Raw genomic sequence first — 23,254 nt, forward strand, 5'->3', positions numbered from 1 at the left:
GTTAGTGATAGATCCCACTGACAGGATGCCAGTGTTAGTGATAGATCACACTGACAGGATCCCAGTGTTAGTGATTGATCACACTGACAGGATCCCAGTGTTAGTGATAGATCCCACTGACAGGATCCCAGTGTTAGTGATTGATCACACTGACAGGATGCCAGTGTTAGTGATTGATCACACTGACAGGATCCCAGTGTTAGTGATTGATCACACTGACAGGATCCCAGTGTTAGTGATGTATCTCACTGACAGGATCCCAGTGTTAGTGATTGATCACACTGACGGGATCCCAGTGTTAGTGATGTATCTCACTGACAGGATCCCAGTGTTAGTGATTAATCACACTGACAGGATCCCAGTGTTAGTGATGTATCTCACTGACAGGATCCCAGTGTTAGTGTCAACAGGCCTGACTGCATCTCCAGGGAGTGAAACAAAAATAATCTTTTGAGTCCATATGATCCTCCTGTTTTTATTTGAAACTTCCTGTACTTCTTTGCTTTTATTTTCGATCACAATGAGATGTTTTCTTTGTCAGGTGTTTGGTTACACTGCACCTCCTAGAGGGCGCAATTGCTGGGAATGATTCTGGTCTTTTTACAACATTTCATACTGTATTCAAACGTCAGTGACTTCCAAAGGTAACTGTAGATTGAGCTCACACCTGAGTTGATAATCCAGTGTAAATCACTGCTGGAAACACAGTCCTGACGGAGCTGTACATTCTGCCTTGGTCCATTGACAAAGCTGGCATTAGCCTTGGCACTGATGGTTTCTGTCACAGCTGGCCCTGGCCAGTGGAAGTACTGGCTGTCTAGCCGTGGTTCAACGGCCCTCTGACAGAACTGATCCATAATGTACCAGTGCAGTGGCAGTGTTTACCCTAACTCTGGTTCCATGACCACATGATGGTGCTGGCCTCATATATACCGCTGTGGCCATCTAAAGGATCTGGTTGTTTCCCTGGCCCTGGGGGCTCTTTGCTGGAGCTAGATGTAGCTCCGCAGCTCTCAGATGGTGCTGACTCTTGACCTCCTGGTTCTCTGATAGAACTGTCCAAGTGGCCAATCTTAATATATCACCTTGAGTGTCAGCAAACCATGGGGAACATCCCAGTTGAACCTAATCCTAATAAGCAGCAGACCTCTTTATTAATTGGCTTCTCACTGGCTCAGATCAGTTGAAGCCAATCCATATTGTTCTACCATTGCTGGGCCTAGAGAATAGCCCTTAGGCCCTGGATTGAATCCAGAAACTGTTTGCATTACTGGGTTGAGTCCTTCACACGTCACAGCATCGCACAGCTCTCAAAGACTTCTATACAAATAGGGCAAAGCTTGTATTCTCCCCACATGGTGATTTTGGTGGCGGTGGGGCAGGTGTGGAGACATTTAATCAGATGGGAAGGTTGTGGATGGGGACCCTGTCATTCCCTTGCCATTGCTGCTGAGGTTCCATCCCCTGCCTCCCAGCAGCTCCTCTCCACCTGTCTTCCAGGCTGGGATGCCATACCAGCAGCAGCCAGCACCTCCCCAGTGGCGCTGCTGTTCAATGGAGCTGCCAGCCTCTGTTTGACCGTGCTTGGCTGGAGGGAGTTGCCCACCCGGCCAGGGTCCCTGACCCCATCATGCGCAAGAGTGGATCAAGATGGAACAGAGGTGACAGCAGGGCTCTCAATGCCTCTCCAGCCAGCAGCCGAGACCCCAGTCACCCTCACAAGATTCAGCCTATAGTATTTGAATAGATTGTAGAAACTTAATCAGGGGCAGGGGGTTGAGCTGATCACTTGCAGAGTCTGGAAAAGCAGGAATTCTTTTTATATCACTGAAGATGGAGAGGAAATTTAACAGAGAAGTTGAAAGTTATAAGTGGTTTTGATCGAATAAGTAAGGAGAAACTCCTGGCAGGAGGATCATTAAGAAGTCTCACAACACCAGGTTAAAGTCCAACAGGTTTATTTGGTAGCAAAAGCCACCAGCTTTCGGAGCACTGCCCCTTCGTCAGGTAAGTGGGAGTTTGTTCACAAACAGGGCATATAAAGACACAAACTCAATTTACAAAATGCGAGTCTTTACAGGTAATCAAGTCTTAAAGGTACAGACAATGTGAGTGGAGAGAGGGCCAAGCACAGGTTAAAGAGATGTGTATTGTCTCCAGCCAGGACAGTTAGTGAGATTTTGCAAGCCCAGGCAAGTCGTGGGGGTTACAGATAGTGTGACATGAACCCAAGATCCTGGTTGAGGCAGTCCTCATGTGTGCGGAACTTGGCTATCAGTCTCTGCTCAGCGATTCTGCGTTGTCGTGTGTCGTGAAGGCCACCTTGGAGAACGCTTACCCGAAGATCAGAGGCTGAATGCCCGTGACCGCTGAAGTGTTCCCCAACAGAAAGAGAACGCTCCTGCCTGGTGATTGTCGAGCGGTGTTCATTCATCCATTGTCGTAGCGTCTGCATGGTCTCCCCAATGTACCATGCCTCGGGACATCCTTTCCTGCAGCGTATCAGGTAGACAACGTTGGCCGAGTTACAAGAGTATGTACCGTGTACCTGGTGGATGGTGTTTTCACGTGAGATGATGGTAGTTTGCTACCCAGCCTTCAGGAGAACAGTGACCACGACACCACACAATCCTGCCACAGCAACCTCTGCAAGACGTGCCGGATCATCGACACGGATGCCATCATCTCACATGAGAACACCATCCACTAGGTACAAGGTACATACTCTTGCAACTCAGCCAACGTTGTCTACCTGATACGCTGCAGGAAAGGATGTCCCGAGGCATGGTACATTGGGGAGACCATGCAGACGCTACGACAACGGATGAATGAACACCGCTCAACAATCACCAGGCAAGAGTGTTCTCTTCCTGTTGGGGAACACTTCAGCGGTCATGGGCATTCAGCCTCTGATCTTTGGGTAAGCATACTCCAAGGCGGCCTTCACGACACACGACAACGCAGAGTCGCTGAGCAGAGACCTGATAGCCAAGTTCCGCACAAATGAGGACTGCCTCAACCGGGATCTTGGGTTCATGTCTCACTATCTGTAATCCCCACGACTTGCCTGGGCTTGCAAAATCTCACTAACTGTCCTGCCTGGAGACAATACACATCTCTTTAACCTGTGCTTAATGCTGTCTCCACTCACATTGTCTGTACCTTTGAGACTTGATTACCTGTAAAGACTCGCATTCCAATCATTATTTTGTAAATTGAGTTTGTGTCTTTATATGCCCTGTTTGTGAACAGAACTCCCACTTACCTGACGAAGGAGCAGCGCTCTGAAAGCTAGTGGCTTTTGCTGCCAAATAAACCTGTTGGACTTTAACCTGGTGTTGTGAGACTTCTTACTGTGTTTACCCCAGTCCAACGCCGGCATCTCCATATCAGGAGGGTCATTAATCAGAGCGGACAGATTTATGATCAATGGTTAAAGGATCAATTGGAGGATGAGAAGAAAGTTGGAATATGGTGTCTGAAATGATGTTGGAAGCAATGTGAGTAATCATTTTTCACGGGAATTTGATTAAATGCTTGAAAAGGAAATGTTTACAAGGCTATTGCGAGTGACAGGGGAATGGGACCCATTGGATAGCTCTTTTCAAGATCTGACACAGGCGCATTGGGCCAAATGACCCCTCTCCATGCTGTAAGGTTTTAACTTAATGCCGGGGCCATGAAGCCACTGTGCTCTAAAACTCTGTGACTCGATAAATGCTGAGATTGCATTCCATCGTTTGAATCCTTCCCAGCCAATTGCAATGTTTGTCAGACATTAACTGACTTTTTTTTCCCCCACAAACATCCCAGGCTGTGCTCTGACCTGGTTCTCTGGGTTGGGTGTTGTGAGAGTGACCCACACTCCCGGACAGCATCCCCCCGTTCCCCTGGCGTGCTGTGTCTGCTGTCTGATCAGTGAAAAGGTTTTGTTTTCCTGCAGCTCGCCGTTTGCAGCTGAGTGCATGGGAGAGCAGTATTGTGGATCGATTGATGACCCCAACTCTATCCTTCCTTGCCAGGAGCAGGAGTGTTGCTGTTTTAACAAGTAACGGACGTGACGCAGGTTTGTTCTCACATTGAACCACACACTTTCTAGCTGGGAGTGAACTTGGTTAATGACTTGATTTAAAATATGAAAATAACATTGAATCTGATCTTTGTTCTCTCTCCCTTCCATTGCCAACTCATTTCCTCTCATTTTCCTCTCTTTCTCTCTGACTTTCTCATGACCTCTGCCTCACTGTTCACCTCTCTCCATCTCTCCTATCTTACTGTGTTCCTCTCTTATCTCTTGCTGTCTCCCTTTTATTTTCCCATCTGCGACACCCATTCTCAATATCTCCTCTCTCTCTCTGTCTCTATCTCTATTGTTATCTTTTATCTCTGCTGCTCATTCTTATACTCCTTTCTTTTGTGTGTGCTTATCTCTTTTATTTTGTCTCCTCCCTCCCCCGGTACCTCTCCCTCCTCATTCCCTGTTCCTCCATCTCTCCCTCTTCGTCACGTTTCTCCCTCCATGTTCCCTGTTCCTTACATCTCTCCCTGCTCGTTCCCCCTGTGTTTTAATCCCTGATTATCCCCTCTCCCTCTTCATTGTCCTTCTCTCCCTCCAACTGCCGCCCTCCCCCTTTCTGTTTCTGTGAACCTGCCAGTTGTTCCTCTCTGTCCTCGCTCAGCCTCAGCCAGCCCAGTAACCCCAAGTAATGGCAAACCGCTCCACAGATGCTCTAACCGATGGAGAGCTGCACTCAGTTCGCCTGATATCCCAGGACGGCACAAAACTGATCCCAAACTGGTGAGTAATCATGTAACCGGTAGAAAGGAGAAAGGATTTACAGCTCATTACACAAGGAGCCTGTCAACAAGATCTTCCTTAGAGAGACATGAGGAAAAGGAAACGAGGAGGGAGAGACAGAAGAACAAGGAATGAGATCTTCCTGGGTCACAATCCGCAGCCTTACTCTAACTGAACGGCCCTCACATTATTCATCTCTATGGCAGTGAATCAAACTAAATTATTCATTCTTAATCTTTTGTCTGTTGATGAGGAATTAATTATTTATTGGTCTTTTTTTCTCCTCTTGACTGTTTTCTCTGCTTCTGGAAATGTTGACTTCTTGTTGGATTGAGTTGCACAGGCAACCTTCAGAATGAGCCAAACAGTTACCCTTTGTGAGATCCTCATAGAAATCATAGAAACCCTACAGTGCAGAAGGAGGCCATTCGGCCCATCGAGTCTGCACCGACCACAATCCCACCCAGGCCCTATCCCCACATATTTACCCACTAATCCCTCTAACCTACGCATCCCAGGACTCTAAGGGGCAATTTTTAACCTGGCCAATCAACCTAACCCGCACATCTTTGGACTCCTGCACTGTAAACTTGGGCAGCCGCAATTGGCTAACCATGCACTCGGAATTGTACCCGTCCTCACTGACATCTAACAGCTTTCCACAAAGCTCACTGGGAGAAGGACCAATGAATGCTGGCTGATTTTTTCCCTCCCTAAGCCAGTAGCCGAACTGGTTCAGCTTGGTTCAAATGAGCATGGGAGGGTTGAACCTGCAACTTTCCTGGCTGTACACTGAGAGGAGTCACTGGATTGACTCAAACTCATTGGGATGACAATAAATTATTTTATAATCTCTTGAATATTGATATTGGGCTGCAGAGGTCATGTAAAGCCTAGATCTGGTTTCCAATCCATGCTGAGATAGTTGACTCCAACAGGGCTGTGATTTTGGACTGTGTTAATTGCTCTTGATGTTCCAAAGTTAGAACAGGGAATGATAGCTTCCTCCTCCTCATCGTTCTCCAGTGAGTTGAGCTGGTCCAGCCATAGGGTCTGGACAGCTTTGGACTGATGTCGAGCGAGGTACTAGGTAGCCACTGGTTGCCAGGCAACTGCCTGTAGCAAAAGGCAGGACTTGCAGAAGAGCTGGGAGAAAATAAATAACAGCACCAGTTTGGCTCATTGCTGGTATCATCCCTCTGAGTTAGAAATTTGTGGATTCACTCCATTGGCACAGTGGAGCTAATTCTCCATTGCAGCACTGAGGGAAAGCAGCAGTGTCGGGAGTGCTATCTTCTGGATGAGTTGTTAGACCGAGCTCTTGACTTCCAATTCGGGTTGTTCAAGGTGGATGGAAAAGATCCCATGGCACTAGTCTAAGAGCAGAAAAGAACTTTCCCGGTGTCCTGGCCATAACTTCCCCCTCAACCTAGTCTAAAACCAGATTAATTGATAATTTAATTCAGTGTGTGCGTGCGTGCGTGCATGCGAATGCGTATGTGTCTGCATGTGTTGGATGAGGAAATTGTTCCTTTGTATTTTTTACTCTAGTGTCTTCCCTGTTTAGACAGCTTCAGTTTGCGATCTGATGAAACTTCTCAATGTGAGAGAGGGTAGGGTAAGGTTGCCAACCTCCAGATTTGTCTTCAAGGAATTGAAAATGAATCTTCAGGATACCATTGGGAGCAACACAGGAGACAAATGGTGGGGGCATTAATAAAAAGTGTGTTTTTTTTTCCCACTATCTATACTTATTTGTTATAACATTGTTGGTTGTGGGGAAAGAAGGCTGTGGGTCTGGGCAATGCAGTGGGAGGCTGTATAACAAACCTGAAGGAATACACCCAAACAGACTTGGCAACCATGGTGGTCAGGGGTTTCCACTCAAGCAGTAACTCAATATTGGTGTGAAACTGGCTGTAGTAACTGCAAGATAGATCTGTTCAAGGAACCAGTGTTAGAATTTGCATGAGTTTGTCCATACTTTATTCACCAGCAGAGGCCCCTCCACCATGTTGTTGAAACCCTTGCGATATCCCTTGCTTTCATCTGTTCTTCATTTTGCAAATTGAACAGAAACAAACCATTCAGGCCAACTAGGGGAGATGGTGGTATTATCACTGTCCAGCGATCCAGGATAATGCTCTGGGAACCTGGGTTTGAATCTCTCACAGCTGATGGTGAAATTTGAATTCAGTAAAAATCTCAAGTTTAAAATAGTCGATTGTCATTAAAAACCCATCTGGTTCACTAATGTCCTGGTCTGGCCTACATGTGACTCCAGACCCACAACAATGTGATTGGCTCTTAAAAAAGCAGCACTCAGTTCAAGGGCAATTAGGAATGGGCAATAAATGCTGGCTCAGTCAGCGATGCCCACATCCCATGATTGAATGAGGGGATTCCGTGCTGGTGTATATCCTCCTCGCTTACCATTGGTTCTAATCTTGTGCCCACTTGGAACTCAGTTCCCTTTATCAAGAAAGAGGAAATATTTCACTTTAATGAGAGTCTGGGGGTTGAAAGAGAGGCAGTTTCAGTTTCTCATGGTCTCCTTGTTGTCCTGTCATCCCATGCAGCAGTCTTGTGAATGTGGACACTCATTTGGCAATTGGCCTTTGCCAGACTGTGTCTTTATTTTGCTATTCACTTGGCCTTCGCTGCAACAGACAATTCTAGAGTGCTGGAATAATTCATCTCCACCGCTTTACCTGTGGTTTGTCTTGGACTTTGAACCCTCTTTCCATTCTGTCACCAGAGTGAAAGCAAGAAGAAAGAGAAAAAGGAAAAAAAGGACAAGGAACGGGAGAATGCAAAGGAAAAACATGCCCTGTTGAACTCTGGGAGCGTGTCTGACAAAATGATGAGGAAGCGACAGTCCCTTCCCATTGTGAGGAGTAAAGAGTCTGTAGCAAGAGAAGCCAGGTACTCCCTAATACCCCTATACCAACCCCCACTGCACATTACAGTCTTCCAAATGATGACCCACCCTCTTAGTACTGGAAACTCCAATGTCTCCAATTGTTATATTGCAAACTGCATTTAGATCAAATCAGAGTGTCCTTTTGGCCTATGAACTGGCCTGAACCCCTCGATTGGTTTTCATCCCACAACTCCCTCTCGGGTATCTGTTACAGTATATATAAACCACCCCGAACATCTCGATTAGATTCCAGTTTGTAACTCACTCCCGGGTATCTGTTATTCGATATTTAAACCACCCCGAACCCCTCGATTAGATTCCAGTCTGTAATTCACTCCCGGGTATCTGTTATTCTAATATAAACCACCCAAACCCCTCAATTAGATTCCAGCCTGTAACTCCTTCTGCCTTTGTTTTATTCTACATTTTAATACAATTTATAACAGGTTATGTATGCAGATCCCAGTCTGGCCTGATTATCTCTCTCCCCAGTGTCCTTTTTGTAGACAAATACTGCATTGCGCTCACTGCAGAGATTCCGCAGGATGAGTTGAGATACTCAGATTAATTTTATTTACATATTTTCTGTTTAATGCGCACAGGCATTGTATTATCAGATTGGGTAATGGTTCTCTCTCTCCCACCCCCTAGAATGTTCAAACCAACTATTCTAAAAAGAACTTCTTTCATTCTTCAAATCTGGAATACAGGGCGTGAAAGAGACAAGATATTGATGGCATGGCATTCTCCCACCTCTCATGCTTGCTTTTAACAAACTATGTATTGGTGATAAAAGTAAAGTGGGTTGATACAGAATTGGGCAATGTGCCAGGTGAGCTCACTCCTTCATCTGCCCTTTTATCTCTGACTCCAGCCAGTCAGACAGTTGCAGGTTTTCAAGGATCTCCCAATGCTCAGTTGTGTTATTGAGCCTTATGGAAAAGAAGGCAGCAGATCCACCTCTGGCCTGGTGCTGAGTTAGCTGATCTCATTGGGTGTGTGGGGTCAGGGAGTGCTGGGTAATAAGAGAGTGGTGCAACTGGCCCCAGTTCTGCCACTCAGGTAATGGGTAAGTCACCAAAGATTCACCATCTACTTAAGCTGCCCGTATTTTAATTGGGATGGATTTTCCAGTCCTGGCAAAAGTCAATAGATTTTTGGCTGCCTCTCCCAAATTTTCCGTTCATGCGTGCGCTGGTGCCTGTCACGGGCAGCGTGGAAAATCCCAGCCAATTGTTATTCCAATAGTCAGTTCTAAAGTTGACGGTGGCAGAGTGTTAATCTCTTGGTGTTTTTCAGGCAGAAACCAATATTCAGGGAGTATTTTACACCTTGTTAAGTACATTTTCTTGATCATCTGTAACTTGTGCTGGGTTACTAGCTTGCCCGAACACAAGCAAGGTATTAGAAGTCTGAAATATGAACAGAAAAGGCTGGGAGTACTGCGCATGTCAGGCAGTGTCTGTGGAGAGAGAAACAACATTAACAGAGGCTTGTTTTTAGGCCCCACCCTGTCCAGGTGGGGAGGTGAGTACTAAAGATAGGCCGACAGTACTATGTGCCAGTTCCCTCATTCCATCCCACCTCCAGACCATTTCTGAGGCAGAAGGACAGGAGTTTGGCAGGGCCAGTCTCCTGCACATGACCTTGGCTAGCTGACCCAAGTAGTTCATGGACAATTAATGGCCAGCGGGGTCCCAGTTTAGCTGCCTCCCAATGGTAGACTAAGGCCAGGTGGTGGGGAGGGGTAGGGGGCAATGCTTTGGGCAGGTTCAGAGTGTCTCATGGCCTGGCTGTAAAGGCTATTTTTTAAGTGGAGATTTTTAAAAGTTGGAGAGTGCGTGCCTCCGTTAGTCTGCAACTCCTTTCAAATTGGGAGGCCTCTGGTTGGCTCACCCAGCTTCGAAAGCCCACCTGCCATCCTTAATTAGAGGGCGGGCCCACCCTCTGGTCATCGATTGGCCATTCCGGGAACTAACTGACAAGCATTTCAGCCTGACTGAGAGGCTCGGGAAGCCACAGAGATATCTCGCCCAACATTTCAAGTCGATGATTTTTCATGAGAGATGATCAGATTTGAAGCTGGTATTGTGGAAGGGAAAGGGTGCAGGGTGAGAGCACTGAATCACTAAGAAGATGTGCTGGATCTGGGGCATGCACAGTGAAAAGAGCATTTGGGGCCTGATGCACACACATATACAACCAAGTTAAAGCGGAAATCCAGGAGACAACGCATCCTGGAAAGGTCTGACTCAGCAAAAGCCCAGTGGTTGGTAAGTTGATGGAGAGGATCCTGAGAGACAGTATTTATGATCATCTAGAGAAGTTTAGTATGATCAAAAGTAGTCAGCACGGCTTTGTCAAGGGCAGGTCGTGCCTTACGAGCCTGGTTGAGTTCTTTGAAAATGTGACCAAACACATTGACGAAGGAAGAGCGGTGGATGTGGTCTATATGGACTTCAGCAAGGCGTTCGATAAGGTCCCCCATGCAAGACTTCTTGAGAAAGTGAGAGGGCATGGGATCCAAGGGGCTGTTGCCTTGTGGATCCAGAACTGGCTTGCCTGCAGAAGGCAGAGAGTGGCTGTGGAGGGGTCTTTCTCTGCATGGAGGTCAGTGACCAGTGGAGTGCCCCAGGGATCTGTTCTGGGACCCTTGCTGTTTGTCATTTTCATAAATGACCTGGATGAGGAAGTGGAGGGATGGGTTGGTAAGTTTGCTGACGATACCAAGATAGGTGGTGTTGTGGATAGTTTGGAGGGATGTCAGAAGTTGCAGCGAGACATAGATAGAATGCAAGACTGGGCGGAGAAGTGGCAGATGGACTTCAACCCGGATAAGTGTGTAGTGATCCATTTTGGCAGATCCAATGGGATGAAGCAGCAGTATAATATGAAGGGTACCACTCTTAGCAGTGTAGAGGATCAGAAGGACTTTGGGGTCCGGGTCCATAGGACTCTTAAATCGGCCTCGCAGGTGGAGGATGCGGTCAAGAAGGCGTACGGCGTACTAGCCTTCATTAATCGAGGGATTGAGTTTAGGAGTCGGGAGATAATGCTGCAGCTTTATAGGACCCTGGTTAGACCCCACTTGGAGTACTGCGCGCAGTTCTGGTCACCTCATTACAGGAAAGATGTTGAAGCCATTGAAAGGGTGCAGAGGAGATTTACAAGGATGTTGCCTGGATTGGGGGGCATGCCTTATGAGGATAGGTTGAGGGAGCTTGGTCTCTTCTCCCTGGAGAGACGAAGGATGAGAGGTGACCTGATAGAGGTTTACAAGATGTTGAGAGGTCTGGATAGGGTAGACTCTCAGAGGCTATTTCCAAGGGCTGAAATGGTTGCTACGAGAGGACACAGGTTTAAGGTGCTGGGGGGTAGGTACAGAGGAGATGTCAGGGGTAAGTTTTTCACTCAGAGGGTGGTGGGTGAGTGGAATCGGCTGACGTCGGTGGTGGTGGAGGCAAACTCGTTGGGGTCTTTTAAGAGACTTCTGGATGAGTACATGGGATTTAATGGGATTGAGGGCTATAGATAGGCCTAGAGGTAGGGATATGATCAGCGCAACTTGTGGGCCGAAGGGCCTGTTTGTGCTGTGGCTTTCTATGTTCTATTACACGACAATCCCCAAAAATCCGGATTGTTTAGTCACCTTGGCTGGAGTGACGATATGTATCCAAGTCAGGATGGTGTGCGACTTCAAGGTGAAGGTGCTCATGTGTACTTGTTGACCATGCCTTGCCAGGAGATGGAAGTCATGTGATGGCAAGCCAGTGCAAACATCAACCGTCCTTTATGGAACCCTTCCACCTCACTCCCAGTGAACTCCAAATGGTCCAGCACGGACTCCACAGAGTTTCCTGAGGTAACAGTAGAAAACTTCATTCTCAGTGCTGTCAATGTTTACACCCTGAATCAGACAGGTTAGACTTTCTAACCACTGCCTCACATTTGATGACCCTTGAAAAGAAGCATCATCTCTGATGTAACCTGAATTTAAGCAGTAAAAATGTCCCAAGTCACTATGCAGCAGCGTGATTGAATAAAATTTGATGCTGAGTCATATAAGGAGAGATTAGAACATGTGGCCAAAAGAGGTAGGTTTTAAGGTGTGTCTTAAAGGCACAGAGAGAGACGGTTAGTTTAGGGATTTGGTTGCAGAAGGCACAGCTGTCAATGAAGGACAAAGAAAGTTTGAAGGTTCAAGAGATCAAAACGGGAGGGACATTGAGGAGTTATACAACTGGAGGAGGTTACAGAGATGTCAGGGGTGAGGTCTTGGGAGGGTTTGGACATGAGGATGAAAATTTATAATTGGGAGTGTTGCCGGATCAGGAGCCCGCAAAAGTCAACGAGCACTGGGATGCACCAACCCTCTAGCCCCCTCCATTTAAAAAAAATTTGCCCTGTCATTGTTTCGGAAACAGATTGAAGAACCGGTCTTTGCCCAGCTCGCCCAGACGTAGGCCTTCTGGCACCAGTAATGGTCCGGTAGTGCCAACGGTGACAGCGGGCAGCAGCACCCCAGTTAGGAAGTCAAAAGGCAAAGGCGAGAGTCGCAAGGAGAAGGAAAATCGCCCAAAACGGAAGGTGGAAAAGGATGAAGAGCCAAAGGAAGGTTCAAGGCCTTCATCAACGAGCAGCCTAAAAAATAAGGAGATGCCAATTGAGGCTCCTGAGTCGGCACATGGTAAGGGAATTGACTCCAATTGATCGTTCCTATAGCAATCCTACCATTTCTATTGAAAAGGAATCATGATAATTGGGATTAAGAAATCTTATGTTCTTGAAATATATATTTCAAAGATTCACAATGTTTGTGAAGAAATTACTCCTCGTCTCAGGCCTAAATAATTAAGTCCCTGTTGTGAGATTGTGACCCCGGATTCTTGATTCCCCATCCAGGGGAAACAGCCTACCCTATCAAGCCCCTTCAAAATACTGTGAGCCCAATTCTCCTAAAAAAAATTCTAAGTACTGAATTCGCGGGAAAACTGGTGTAATTCACAATTGTTTTTTCAGTGGGAGATCAGACTCGAATCTTCCACATTCTGCAATGCAGAGGTCATTACCGTGAATATCATTAAAAGCTCGGTGTGTGTGTGGGGGGGAGGGGGGGGGGTACTATTCAAGCCAGAGTCTGACAGTTCCGGACCTCTGTGCATGCGCAGTGGCTCCGATCTGTCAGCCTCTCGATTGCTGGCCAGCCCGGAACTCCCGCACTGCTGCCCCTTCAACCCCAGCCTCCCCCCCACAACCATTTCCAGGCCAGCCCTGACAACCCGCCCATCAGGAGCCCCCTGATCTCCAGCAACCCCCCTGGCAGTGATGATCTCTCCCCCCCCCCCCCCCCCCAACAACGAGAGGCAGACCACCCCCCTCCGCAGCCCGCCCCAATCGCTGGCCTCCCTCCAGCCCCGACCGATCCCCATGCAGAGTGGCAGCAGGACCCCCCTCAACCCCATCAATCACCCCTAACCCCTGGCCACAACAGCCCCCGGCCCCTTGGCACTGCCCGATGCCTGGTGGGCAGTGCCCAGGACACAGGCCGGGGCTACCAGGGTGCCCATGCCCAGGGGGCCCCGATTTCAGCCCCCCGCCTCCCCACTCCCCTTACTTCAGTGGAGTCTCCTGCTAGTTCCCTGAACGTGGGGAGGTACTCTAAACTCCGCCGAAGTGGAATACTCCTGGCGGGGTGGGAGATGCAATCGGGCCCGGAGAATTCAGTCCCGGGCCCGATAATCACATTGAAATTATATTAAAAATATATTAAAATGAATTACCTGGTCTTCCCACCGGTTTCCAGCTTGGTCTCAACTGTGCCTGCTCTCCGGCAGTGGGAGACGCACGTGTGTCGGGAACGCTTGCGCGAATCCTGCAAAATGGCCCGTACGTGCATTTCCCAACTCGACGCGCCAAAAATTAGCACGTCACAATGGGAGAATCGGGCCCTGTATGTTTTAATGAGATAACCTCTCATTCTTCTAAACTCCAGAGAGTAAAGGCCCAATTTCCTCAACCTCTCATCATAGGACACCTCTCAGCCCAGGAACCAATCCAGTGAACCTTCACTGTATCACCTGCAAGGCAAGTATATCCTTCCTTGAATATGGAGGCCTAAACCAAACACACTGTTCTAGGTGTAGTCTCATCAAAGCACTATATAATTTGTAGCAGAACATCCTTATTCTTGTTCTCCACTCCCCTTTGCATGTGCCATTTGCCTTAATTGTTTGCTGTACCTCAATGCTAACTTTGTGTTCCTTGTACGAATACACCAAAATCCCTTTGAACATCAACATTTACAAGTTTCTCACCTTTGAAAAAATATTTTGCTCTAACCTTCCTACAAACAAAGTGAACATGTCTCCCATTATGCCTTGTTGCCCGCTTACTTAACTCAGTGGCCTAATTCTGCCCCTATGTCTTATGGTCTTAACCTGTCCATGTCTCTTTGCAAGCTCTTTGTGTTTTCTTCATAGTTTACATTCCTACCTGGCTTTGGATCATCAGTAAACATGATTATATTACTCCCTGTCTCTTTATTAATATAAATTGTAAATGGCACTGATCCTTCGGTACTCTACTAGTCACTACCTGGCAAATTGAAAATGCCCTATTTATCCCTATTCTCCGATTCCCGCCTGTTAACCAGTCCTCGATCATATGTCACCCCCCGCTCCATCACCTCTTATTTTCCACATTAACCTGTTGACTTTATTCAATACCTTTTGAAAATACAACATTATTACATCAACTGTGTCCCTTTTAGATCTATAGAATCCATATAGTGCAGAAGGAGGCCATTTGGCCCATTGAGTCTGCACCAACTCTCTGAAAGAGCATCTTACCCAGGCCCACCTCCCTGTTCTGTTCCCGTAACACCACGCATTTACCTGGCCAAGCCACCTAACCTGCACATCTTTGGGCTGTGGGAGGAAACCAGAGCACTCAGAGGAAACCCATGCAGACAAAGGGAGAAAGACTGATGCCAGGCTAACTAGCCTTGAATCCCGAGTTCTCTCTCCCACCTTTCCTGAATATCAGTGTTACATTTACTGACTTCTAATCCACAGGGATTGTTCTAGAATTTAGGGAATTTTGGAAAATTAACACAAAGACAGACACAGAGTATTTGTTCAATGTCTACTATTCATTCCCCGTGATCATTTCCCCATCTCTATCTCAAAGCGACTATTTGGTACTCTCTCTTCCTATAATATACTTGTAAAAACTCTCGTAGTTCTTTTTGATACCCATGCTTAGTTTGCCCTTTCCAATTTTCCCCCTTTTTAATCAACGTTTTGGTCACATTCTGCTGATTTTTGACTTGAACACATCAGCTTCTGCCTCAACAGCAAGAGTGTTACCACTGAGTCACAGCTAGTTCCTGGTACAGTCGCTAATGTTTATTTGCTTTTCCAGCAGCCAGTTTCAAGACTCCAACCTCTGCCCTGCACTAATTGGATTACATAGACGATGCCACACAAAAACAGGCCATTCAGCCCATCTAGTACATGTTGCCGTTGATGCACCACTTGAGTGTCCTCCAATTTTTCTTCATCTAAATTTATCACTCCACCCCTCTATTTCCTTCTCCATTCCTTTTGATTGCCCATTGGCTGATCTTACCCCAAGTGTAAGATAGCTGCCAAGCTTAACAATCATTGCCGAACTTCAAAGTCAGTCTTTGGCATGTGGCCTACCTTGGATGTGCTAAAGTGGAATCTGGCACGTTGCCACCTGCTGTGGCCTGGGCATAGGGATGGAATCAGATAATGGGCCAGCTCATCAGAGTGGGGTCCAGGAAGGAAAGAGAACCTTCACTCTCATGGCAGCACCACCCAGCCCCTGCCCCCCTCCACCAAACACCCCAAATACAGCCATATAAAGGAACTCACAACTTTCACAGACTACATCTCTTCTTGTTGCGAGTTCCAATTGCTGTCACAAGTGTCCTCTTTAAGAAGGCTATCTCAATTTGTAGAATACATGGAAGGCTGTTTCGGGAGGTACTCCCTGTCTCAGCACAATGGTAAAGGTATATATTGTGTTGTGGAGTAAACAACAAGAAAAATACGAACTAAGGGTATTTAAAGAGGCAACAACACCCTGAAAAATAGACTGACAAGCCATTTTCCATTGAAGCATTTGTGTATTGGGATAATGTCCCTTTGAAATGTCAACTGGAGACCAAATTTTCCTCTGTCACTAATTAGATAGCGTTTTCTGTGATGAGGGCATGTGAAGATTTTTACTTCAGCTTTGCTGGAGAAAGTATTGGTACAGTACCCTCTTATTGTCCAAACATTCTGTAATCCTGTCAGAATAACTACCTTTGGCATAAAGGCAGAATTTAATGAGTGTAACAGCGAAGAGTAAAACAGAGGCCAATTGGGGTCAGAGGTAAAAATCTTAGACCATGACGGACACCAAGGGAAGTGGTTGTGGTTGCCACAATTGCCTGCATCTCAAAAGTAACTGCAATCCAAAAGAATCAATTGGCTGTGAAACAGTTAGGGCATCCCACTGACACCCAATGCTTTTTAACATGCACATGTTTTGTATTTTAGCTTCACCTGCTAAAACAATAGCAGGCACTACAGATCCGGAGGAGGCTGTGAGAGTCCTCGCAGAGAAACGTCGGCTGGCAAGAGAGCAGAGGGAGAGGGAGGAGCAGGAGAGACAGGAACAGGAAGAGAAGATGAGGTGGGTGTTAAATTTACTGAGTTAACACACTGTTCCTTCACACTCTGGGTTTGGAATTTAATAGGTTAACACATTTCTCCTTCTCACTCTGGGTTTGACCTCAGTGGTGATACACTCTGCCTCTTCACTCTGTGTCTGAACATTTTGGAGAAACATGGCATCTTTTAATCTCTGGACCTTGGCCTAGGCTGTTGAGGTAAATGTCACCTCTGTGCTGGCTGAAGATATTCAGTAAAACTAATTTGGCCAACTGCAACCTATTTGCTATTCTGCTGCACACAGCATTCCTCAGCTTGTAAATTCCTTCAGGCAAACGCTTCCAGAATCCTGGAACCATTAGTTCATCAGGCTGGTGCGTCCTTGGATTTGATTCACGCCCCTTCCGCACTGGTACCTTTGGATAGAGGCCTGGGCTAGAATGAACTCCTTTCACCTGAAGAACCTGAACTATTCATTCTGTTTCCCGCAGGCTGATGAAAGAGGAAATGGCCCGCAGAAAGGCTGAAGAGAAAGCCCAGCGTATGGCCGAGGCTCTTCGACTGGAGGAAGAAAACCGGAAAAAGGAAGAAGAGCAGCGGCTTCAGGAAGAGGAATGTCGGTGGAGGGAGGCTGAAGCAGAGCGAGAAGAAATGGAATGCCTGCAAAAACAGGTTTGAGACAGCAGTGTGCATTTGGATTGTTGTGGTGTATCTAAAGACACTCGACTCTGAGTCTGCTGAAAGAGAATCACAGTAAGAAGTTTAACAACACCAGGTTAAAGTCCAACAGGTTTATTTGGTAGCAAAAGCCACACAAGCTTTCGGAGCTCTAAGCCCCTTCTTCAGGTGAGTGGGAATTCTGTTCACAAACAGAGCTTATAAAGACACAGACTCAATTTACATGAATAATGGTTGGAATGCGAATACTTACAACTAATCAAGTCTTTAAGAATCAAGCAGCAGTTTATTCAATACAATATATACACAAGGGAATGCACTCTCAGAATGCCCTAAGAGGCTATTCAAAAGTTTCCATCATCCATTTATAGCAACTTTGTGGTAACTCACAAAATGTTCTTTTGCATTTAGTTTGGTACATCTGCAATTACAGATCGGTTTACAAAATAGTCTCAAAATGACCTGACCCTTAACAAAAACAATGCCCACAGTTTAATGAATCACAAACTTTGTCTTGTCTGTTCTGACAATTTACGACATTGTCCAATCATCTGTATATCCTAGCCTGGCGGTGGAGGTCCTTAACTTATCATGGTCATCATCAACTTCCTTCCTGAACCAGAAGTCACATATTCCTTACTGTGTGCACTCTCGTGCTTTTCTTTTTACTGCAAACATTTTTACATCTTAAACCAACATTTCGTCAAGCCTGGATAATCCCATGGTAGACTCTCTCAGGATAAAGCACGACTGCAAATCCTTCACCTCTATCTATTTCATAATCGTCTGGCAAGAATGGAACCAAAGCCATTTGCCCATCAAACCTGCACTGCCATTCTGTTAGGTCATGGTTGATAATCTACTTCTCCGTCATTTTATCCCACTCTCCCTTTATCTGTTGATATCATTCATCTCCAGAAATCTAGCAATTTCTGTCTTGAACATACTCGCCTTATCCCAATTATCATGAGAAAGAATAGGGGTAGAGAATTCCAAAGATTCACCATCCTCTGTGTGAAGAAACTCCTCCTCATCTCAGTCTTAAATGTTCTGCTCCTGATTCTGAGACGATGTCCTCTCTTTCGAGATTCACCATCCAGAGGAAACGTCCTATCTACATATACCTTGTCGAGCCCTGAAAGAATTTTATGTGTCAATGAGATCACCTCTCATTCTTCAAAATGCAAAGGAATACAGACCTACTTTCCTCAATCCCTTCGTAAGACAATCCTACCATAAAATCAGTCTGGTAAACCTGTGTTGCACTCGCTCCATGGCAAGTATATCCTTCCTTAGATAAGAGGACTAAAACTCTCCACAAAACTCCAGGTGTGGTCTCAACAATGTTCTATACAACCTTGAGACCTCAATAAGTGATACCATCTGAAACATGACCGGGAAGATGGAGCATTGAGTGCAATGACTTCCTGATGATCCAGGTCTTTGAAGCTTAAATACATAAATAGAAGCAAATTACTGCAGATGCTGGAATCCAAAACCGAAAGAGAAAATGCTGGAAAATCTCAGCAGGTCTGGCAGTAAGGAGAGAAAAAAAGCTGATGTTTCGAGTCCAGGTGACCCTTTGTCAAAGCTGAACTCGAAACATCAGCGCTTTTCTCTTTTGGTCCCAGTTTCTCATGCCTTGGCCAGTCTGGATAGTCACATGAGCAGTCTGGGAATGGAGGGATACAAACGAATGGTCTAGTTGGACCAATGAGCGGCACAGGCTTGGAGGGCCGAAGGGCCTGTTTACTGTGCTGCACTGTTCTTTGTTCTTTGTCTTATTGACCCTGCTTCGCCCCTGAAGATACTGACTCTTGGAATACGCATTCAGCAAGCACGTTCCACAATATCTCACCAAGCAGTGTTTTCACCAGTTGGCAGATTCAGTTCTAACGGTGCCAATTGGACATTCCTATGTGAGTCCAAAAAGAAGAGTGTTGAACCTGATTAGGCAGTGGTTAGAGCTACATTCGATCTATCAGAATGATGACGATATTCACAGGGAGGGAGTGGAGGAGTGTGCTTGTGGGCTGGGGCGGAGGGTGCAGGAATGATCTGAAAATGTGGAAGTCCTCCTGTCAAGTACCATCAGGTAGCTGGCCAGATTAAAAGGCTGCTGGAGCACAAAATCCTGAGATAGAAGGCCTCAGGGCAGAATGTTGGGGAGGAGTCCTCACCAGTTAGAACAAATTGAGTTTTGGTAACAGGTGCAGGGTTGCATTAGTAAGGAAAGGGGAGGGGAGACTGGAAGAGATTGTGGGGCAAAGAGCTCTGAATCACAGGCTGGATGATATGTTGGGGGTTGATGGTGGCTGATCAGAACAGAAGATTTGTTTGTGAGACTGGGCAAAAAGTCTTGTACTTCTTTGTGATCAGAGCAGTACTGTGACACAACAATTAGCTACAGCTCAAGTTACTCCTGTCTCCATTTAACTGCCAGGATTCCCAGACTCTGGGGAAACTCAGCTGACCAGTATCAAAATCATGCCCTCAGCTGTATGTGGGAGTCTAATGATATTATTCTGAGTATCCCTCCCCTCATGCAGGATAGAGAGCAGGCCTACTACTTGCCACTATCAAAATGGCAGCAAGTGATGGCTCTGAGTTGTGCCACATAGGTTATTTTATCTTGAACCCTGACCATTAGCACCTCCTTGTTTATATTAGCCATACCTCACCAAGCAGTGTATTCGCCAGTTGGCAGATTCAGTTGGAATGGTGCTAGGGCTACTTAGATGAGAGTGTAAGACCGAGTTGAGGTGATGAGGAGGTTTGGCTGCAATTGGGAGGAATCGTCAAGAGCTTGGGTAAAATGAAGTAATGTCTCTCGATGGAAATTACATCACAGGTGATTCTACCCACAGAGAGAAGAGGCAGAGGCTCGAGCGCGAGAGGAGGCAGAAAAGCAGCGACTAGAACGAGAAAGACACTTCCAGAAGGAAGAGCAGGAGCGGTTAGAAAGAAAGAAGGTAACTCTTATGCATGAGCATTGTCACTATGGCAACTGCTCCATAACCATGTTGTTAAGGGTAATGGTAGCTTATCTCTTTCTTCTGCAACTAATTGGATATTTCAACCAATTAAAACATGTAACAAATGCCCCTTCTTAAAGCGGCAGCATTAATAAACTACAGAAGAAACTTGAAAGGAAACGTCATAAATCAGCTTAAAGTAGCTTTCCCAGAGGTGAGGATGCATTCCGGCTCTCCTGCTCACTGCCCTTCACCCCTAGTACCTGGTAATGTCCGTAAAACTGCTCAACATTTTGGAAGAACTCAGTTGGTTGACTGATGTGCCTCTGCGATGAGAGCAGCCTGACGTGGACTTTGCGTGATTGACTCATGATGCTGTTAGGACAACTAGGAATGGTCAACATGTACAACCTTGCCAGTATGACCCATGTTCCAAGAACAATGTTGTAGGTATGGATAGTTGTGAAAGATGTTCGAAAGAACATTTTATGATAACAGCGTTGCCCCTCCCTCCTCACTTTTCCTCTACTGGCTTTGCACAATGATGAACCTCTCTCATGGAGTAAGGCTGAAAGAATTTGGGACTCCCAACACCCTTAAATCTCCCCATGAAAGAGGAGGAGACCCATGAGGGGTTTGTAAAGTGGCATGTTTCTGTGAGGTAGGGCTGAAAACAGTCGAATGAAAGACTTGTTCAATAGTGGAGCTCAGTAATGCCACATTAAGCATTGGTGGTGGTGTTTGAGGGGATGCAGGAGATGCAATTGGCCAGAAGAGTATGTCTATATGTCTTCTGAACTCTTGAGGCCTACTCTTGAATGCAAACAGATTGATCGGATTCCTAATCAGTGGTGAGCGGGATATGAGATATATTCAAATTGCTTGACCCTGTCCACAGGCAGATAGAGGTATTGGCAACGTTTTGGTCAGCAGAGCAGATTGAGTGGTAATAATTTAACCTTCCTCAGTCACTTGTAATGTTTTATATCATTTCATCCTTTCCTACAGCGCCTGGAACAGATTATGAAAAGGACCAGGAGAACCGATTGTCCGGAAAAGGTATATCTCACTCGAGAATTTATTACTGAGACTTATGTACATCACTCTGTACCTTCATTAATCAATAAGATTAATGTAATGTGTGCCTTTAACTTGTTGATAAAATTATCAGCGTTAACAGAGCTGGACCAAAGTAGGAGTTTTGATTGGTTGGAAAATATCCCTTTTGGGTTAGTTCTGAGCCAATAAAATCCCTTATTTGTCTTTAGCTTGCCCCTGACTTCAAATTGGAAAGTGAAAGTTGAGGAAGAAATGAGGGTAGAAATGTCAATTACTAGGGGACATAAGTTTAAGGTAAAAGTTTGGTGGGGGGAGAGTTTAAAGGAGATGCAAGAGGCAAGTTTTTTTACACAGAGGGTGGGTGGTAAGTGCATGGAATGCATTGGCAGAGGAGGTGGTAGAAGCAGACACAAAAGCAACATTTAAGAGGCATCTTAACAGGTACATGAATAGGCAGGGAATAGAGGGATGCAGACCGCGTGGAGGCAAAAGGTCTTTAGAAAGGTGTCATGTGTCGGCGAAGGCTTGGTGGGCCGCAGGGCCTGTTCCTGTCCAGTAATGTTCTTTGAAGTGGGGTGGGGGAGAACAGAGATTGGCACAGAATGGAAATCCACCCAACTTCTCAGTTAGCATGAAGAAAAGAAGATCAGTGAGAGAAGACTCAAAACAGAGGTTGTTCAGTGTGAGGTAATTCACTTTAGACACAAAAAATACAGGAGAGGATTTTCTCAATGGTGAGAAAGCGGGAGCTGTGAATGAGTAGTGAGAGTTCGGGTCCAAACACAGAAATCGCCAAACACTAGTGGACAGGTACAAAAATAAAAAATATAAAATCCTCTCTCACAAGAGGGTTGGAAAACAAAGAGATGGAATTTTGTGCTACACACAGAGCTTTGGTTATACCCCATTCCGAGTATTGTCTTCAGTTTTGGAGACTTCACCTCAGGAAGGATATATTGGCCTTTGAGAGAGCGCAGCACCGTTCAAAAAGGGTCAAATTATGAGGACAGATCGTGTAGACAAAGCTTTTTTTCCTTCGGTTTGTCCTGTCAGCATCAGCTGTGACTTAGTTGGTACCATTCTCACCTCAAAAGTTCTGGGTTCAAGTCCCGGTCAAGGACAAAAGTTAAGGCTGACACTCCAATGCAGCACCGAGGGAGAATGTCAGAAATGCAGTCTTTCAGATGAGATGCTAAACTAAGACCTCTTCTATTGCCTCAAGTGGCATTATTCCAAAGAAGAAAAGGGAACCTAGTGCCCTGGCCAAATCCCTCATGCACCATTCCAAAAATAATTTGTCTGATCATTAGCACATTGCTGTTTGTGGGAGCTTGCTGTGCACAATTTTGGCTGTCATGCTTCCCGCATTACAACAATGACTACATTTCAAAAGTGCTTCATTGGCACTTTGGGGCATCCTGTGACAACGAGAGGTGCAATATAAATGTAAATCTTTCTTTTATCGAATATAGATGTAAAAAGTGATCAAATTGATGCTTAAACAAGGGTAGTTGAAGAAGCTTTTCTGGTGGTGGTGTTGGGCTTGTGGGGCATAGTTTAAGACAAGAGGGTAGCTAAGCTGTTTAGGAGTGATCTCAGGAAGCACTTCTTCACAGAAAGGATAGGGAAAATCTGGAAATTCTCCCTTAATAAGCTGTTGAGTCTGGGGATAAATGGAAAACAGAAACACTCAGATTGGTAGGCCAATGCATTAAGGATACAGGAACAGTAGCATGTAGTGGAGCTAAGGTAGAGAGATCAACTGCAATCAAAATGAATGGTGGAACAATGGCTTACTCCTGCTCCAGTATTCCTGGAGAAACCACCAGCAGTATCAGCGTAAAAATGAGAAACACGTTTTAGCTTCAATTTGATTTTTTATGGAGGATCACGGTCACCGTTTAATCTGGACAGTGGGTGGATTTGATTGGTTTGTGTGCAATGGTTCTAAGTGCTCTCCGTTTTGTGATTGGTTGGTGTTCCCATGCTCTATCGGATTAACTGCACGGCGTACAGAGATGGTGATTGGCGCTGGTGCCCCATTAGTGTTGCCTATTGGCTCTGTCCCAGTGCTGATGGGAACACTGTTGGAGAGCGTTCGTCTGTAGACCTCGATTTTAATGGGTATTTCTCCTGT

The 23,254-nt window shown here is 45.9% G+C and overlaps 1 protein-coding gene across 9 annotated transcripts in view; it reads left to right on the plus strand.

The window, feature by feature from the left end:
• Positions 1-23,254, plus strand: part of LOC144509220 (ensconsin-like) — a 176,650-nt gene that overhangs the window by 134,300 nt on the left and 19,096 nt on the right. For all 9 annotated transcript variants that reach the window (XM_078237726.1, XM_078237725.1, XM_078237729.1 and 6 more), the window contains 8 exons: positions 3,944-4,066; positions 4,656-4,798; positions 7,557-7,723; positions 12,146-12,408; positions 16,292-16,427; positions 16,897-17,077; positions 19,951-20,055; positions 21,067-21,117. In XM_078237726.1, coding sequence (XP_078093852.1) covers positions 3,944-4,066; positions 4,656-4,798; positions 7,557-7,723; positions 12,146-12,408; positions 16,292-16,427; positions 16,897-17,077; positions 19,951-20,055; positions 21,067-21,117 — 1,169 coding nt within the window. The remainder of the gene's footprint in view (positions 1-3,943; positions 4,067-4,655; positions 4,799-7,556; positions 7,724-12,145; positions 12,409-16,291; positions 16,428-16,896; positions 17,078-19,950; positions 20,056-21,066; positions 21,118-23,254) is intronic.

Source organism: Mustelus asterias, chromosome 21 (assembly GCF_964213995.1).
Source record: "Mustelus asterias chromosome 21, sMusAst1.hap1.1, whole genome shotgun sequence".
Classification (NCBI taxonomy): domain Eukaryota; kingdom Metazoa; phylum Chordata; class Chondrichthyes; order Carcharhiniformes; family Triakidae; genus Mustelus; species Mustelus asterias.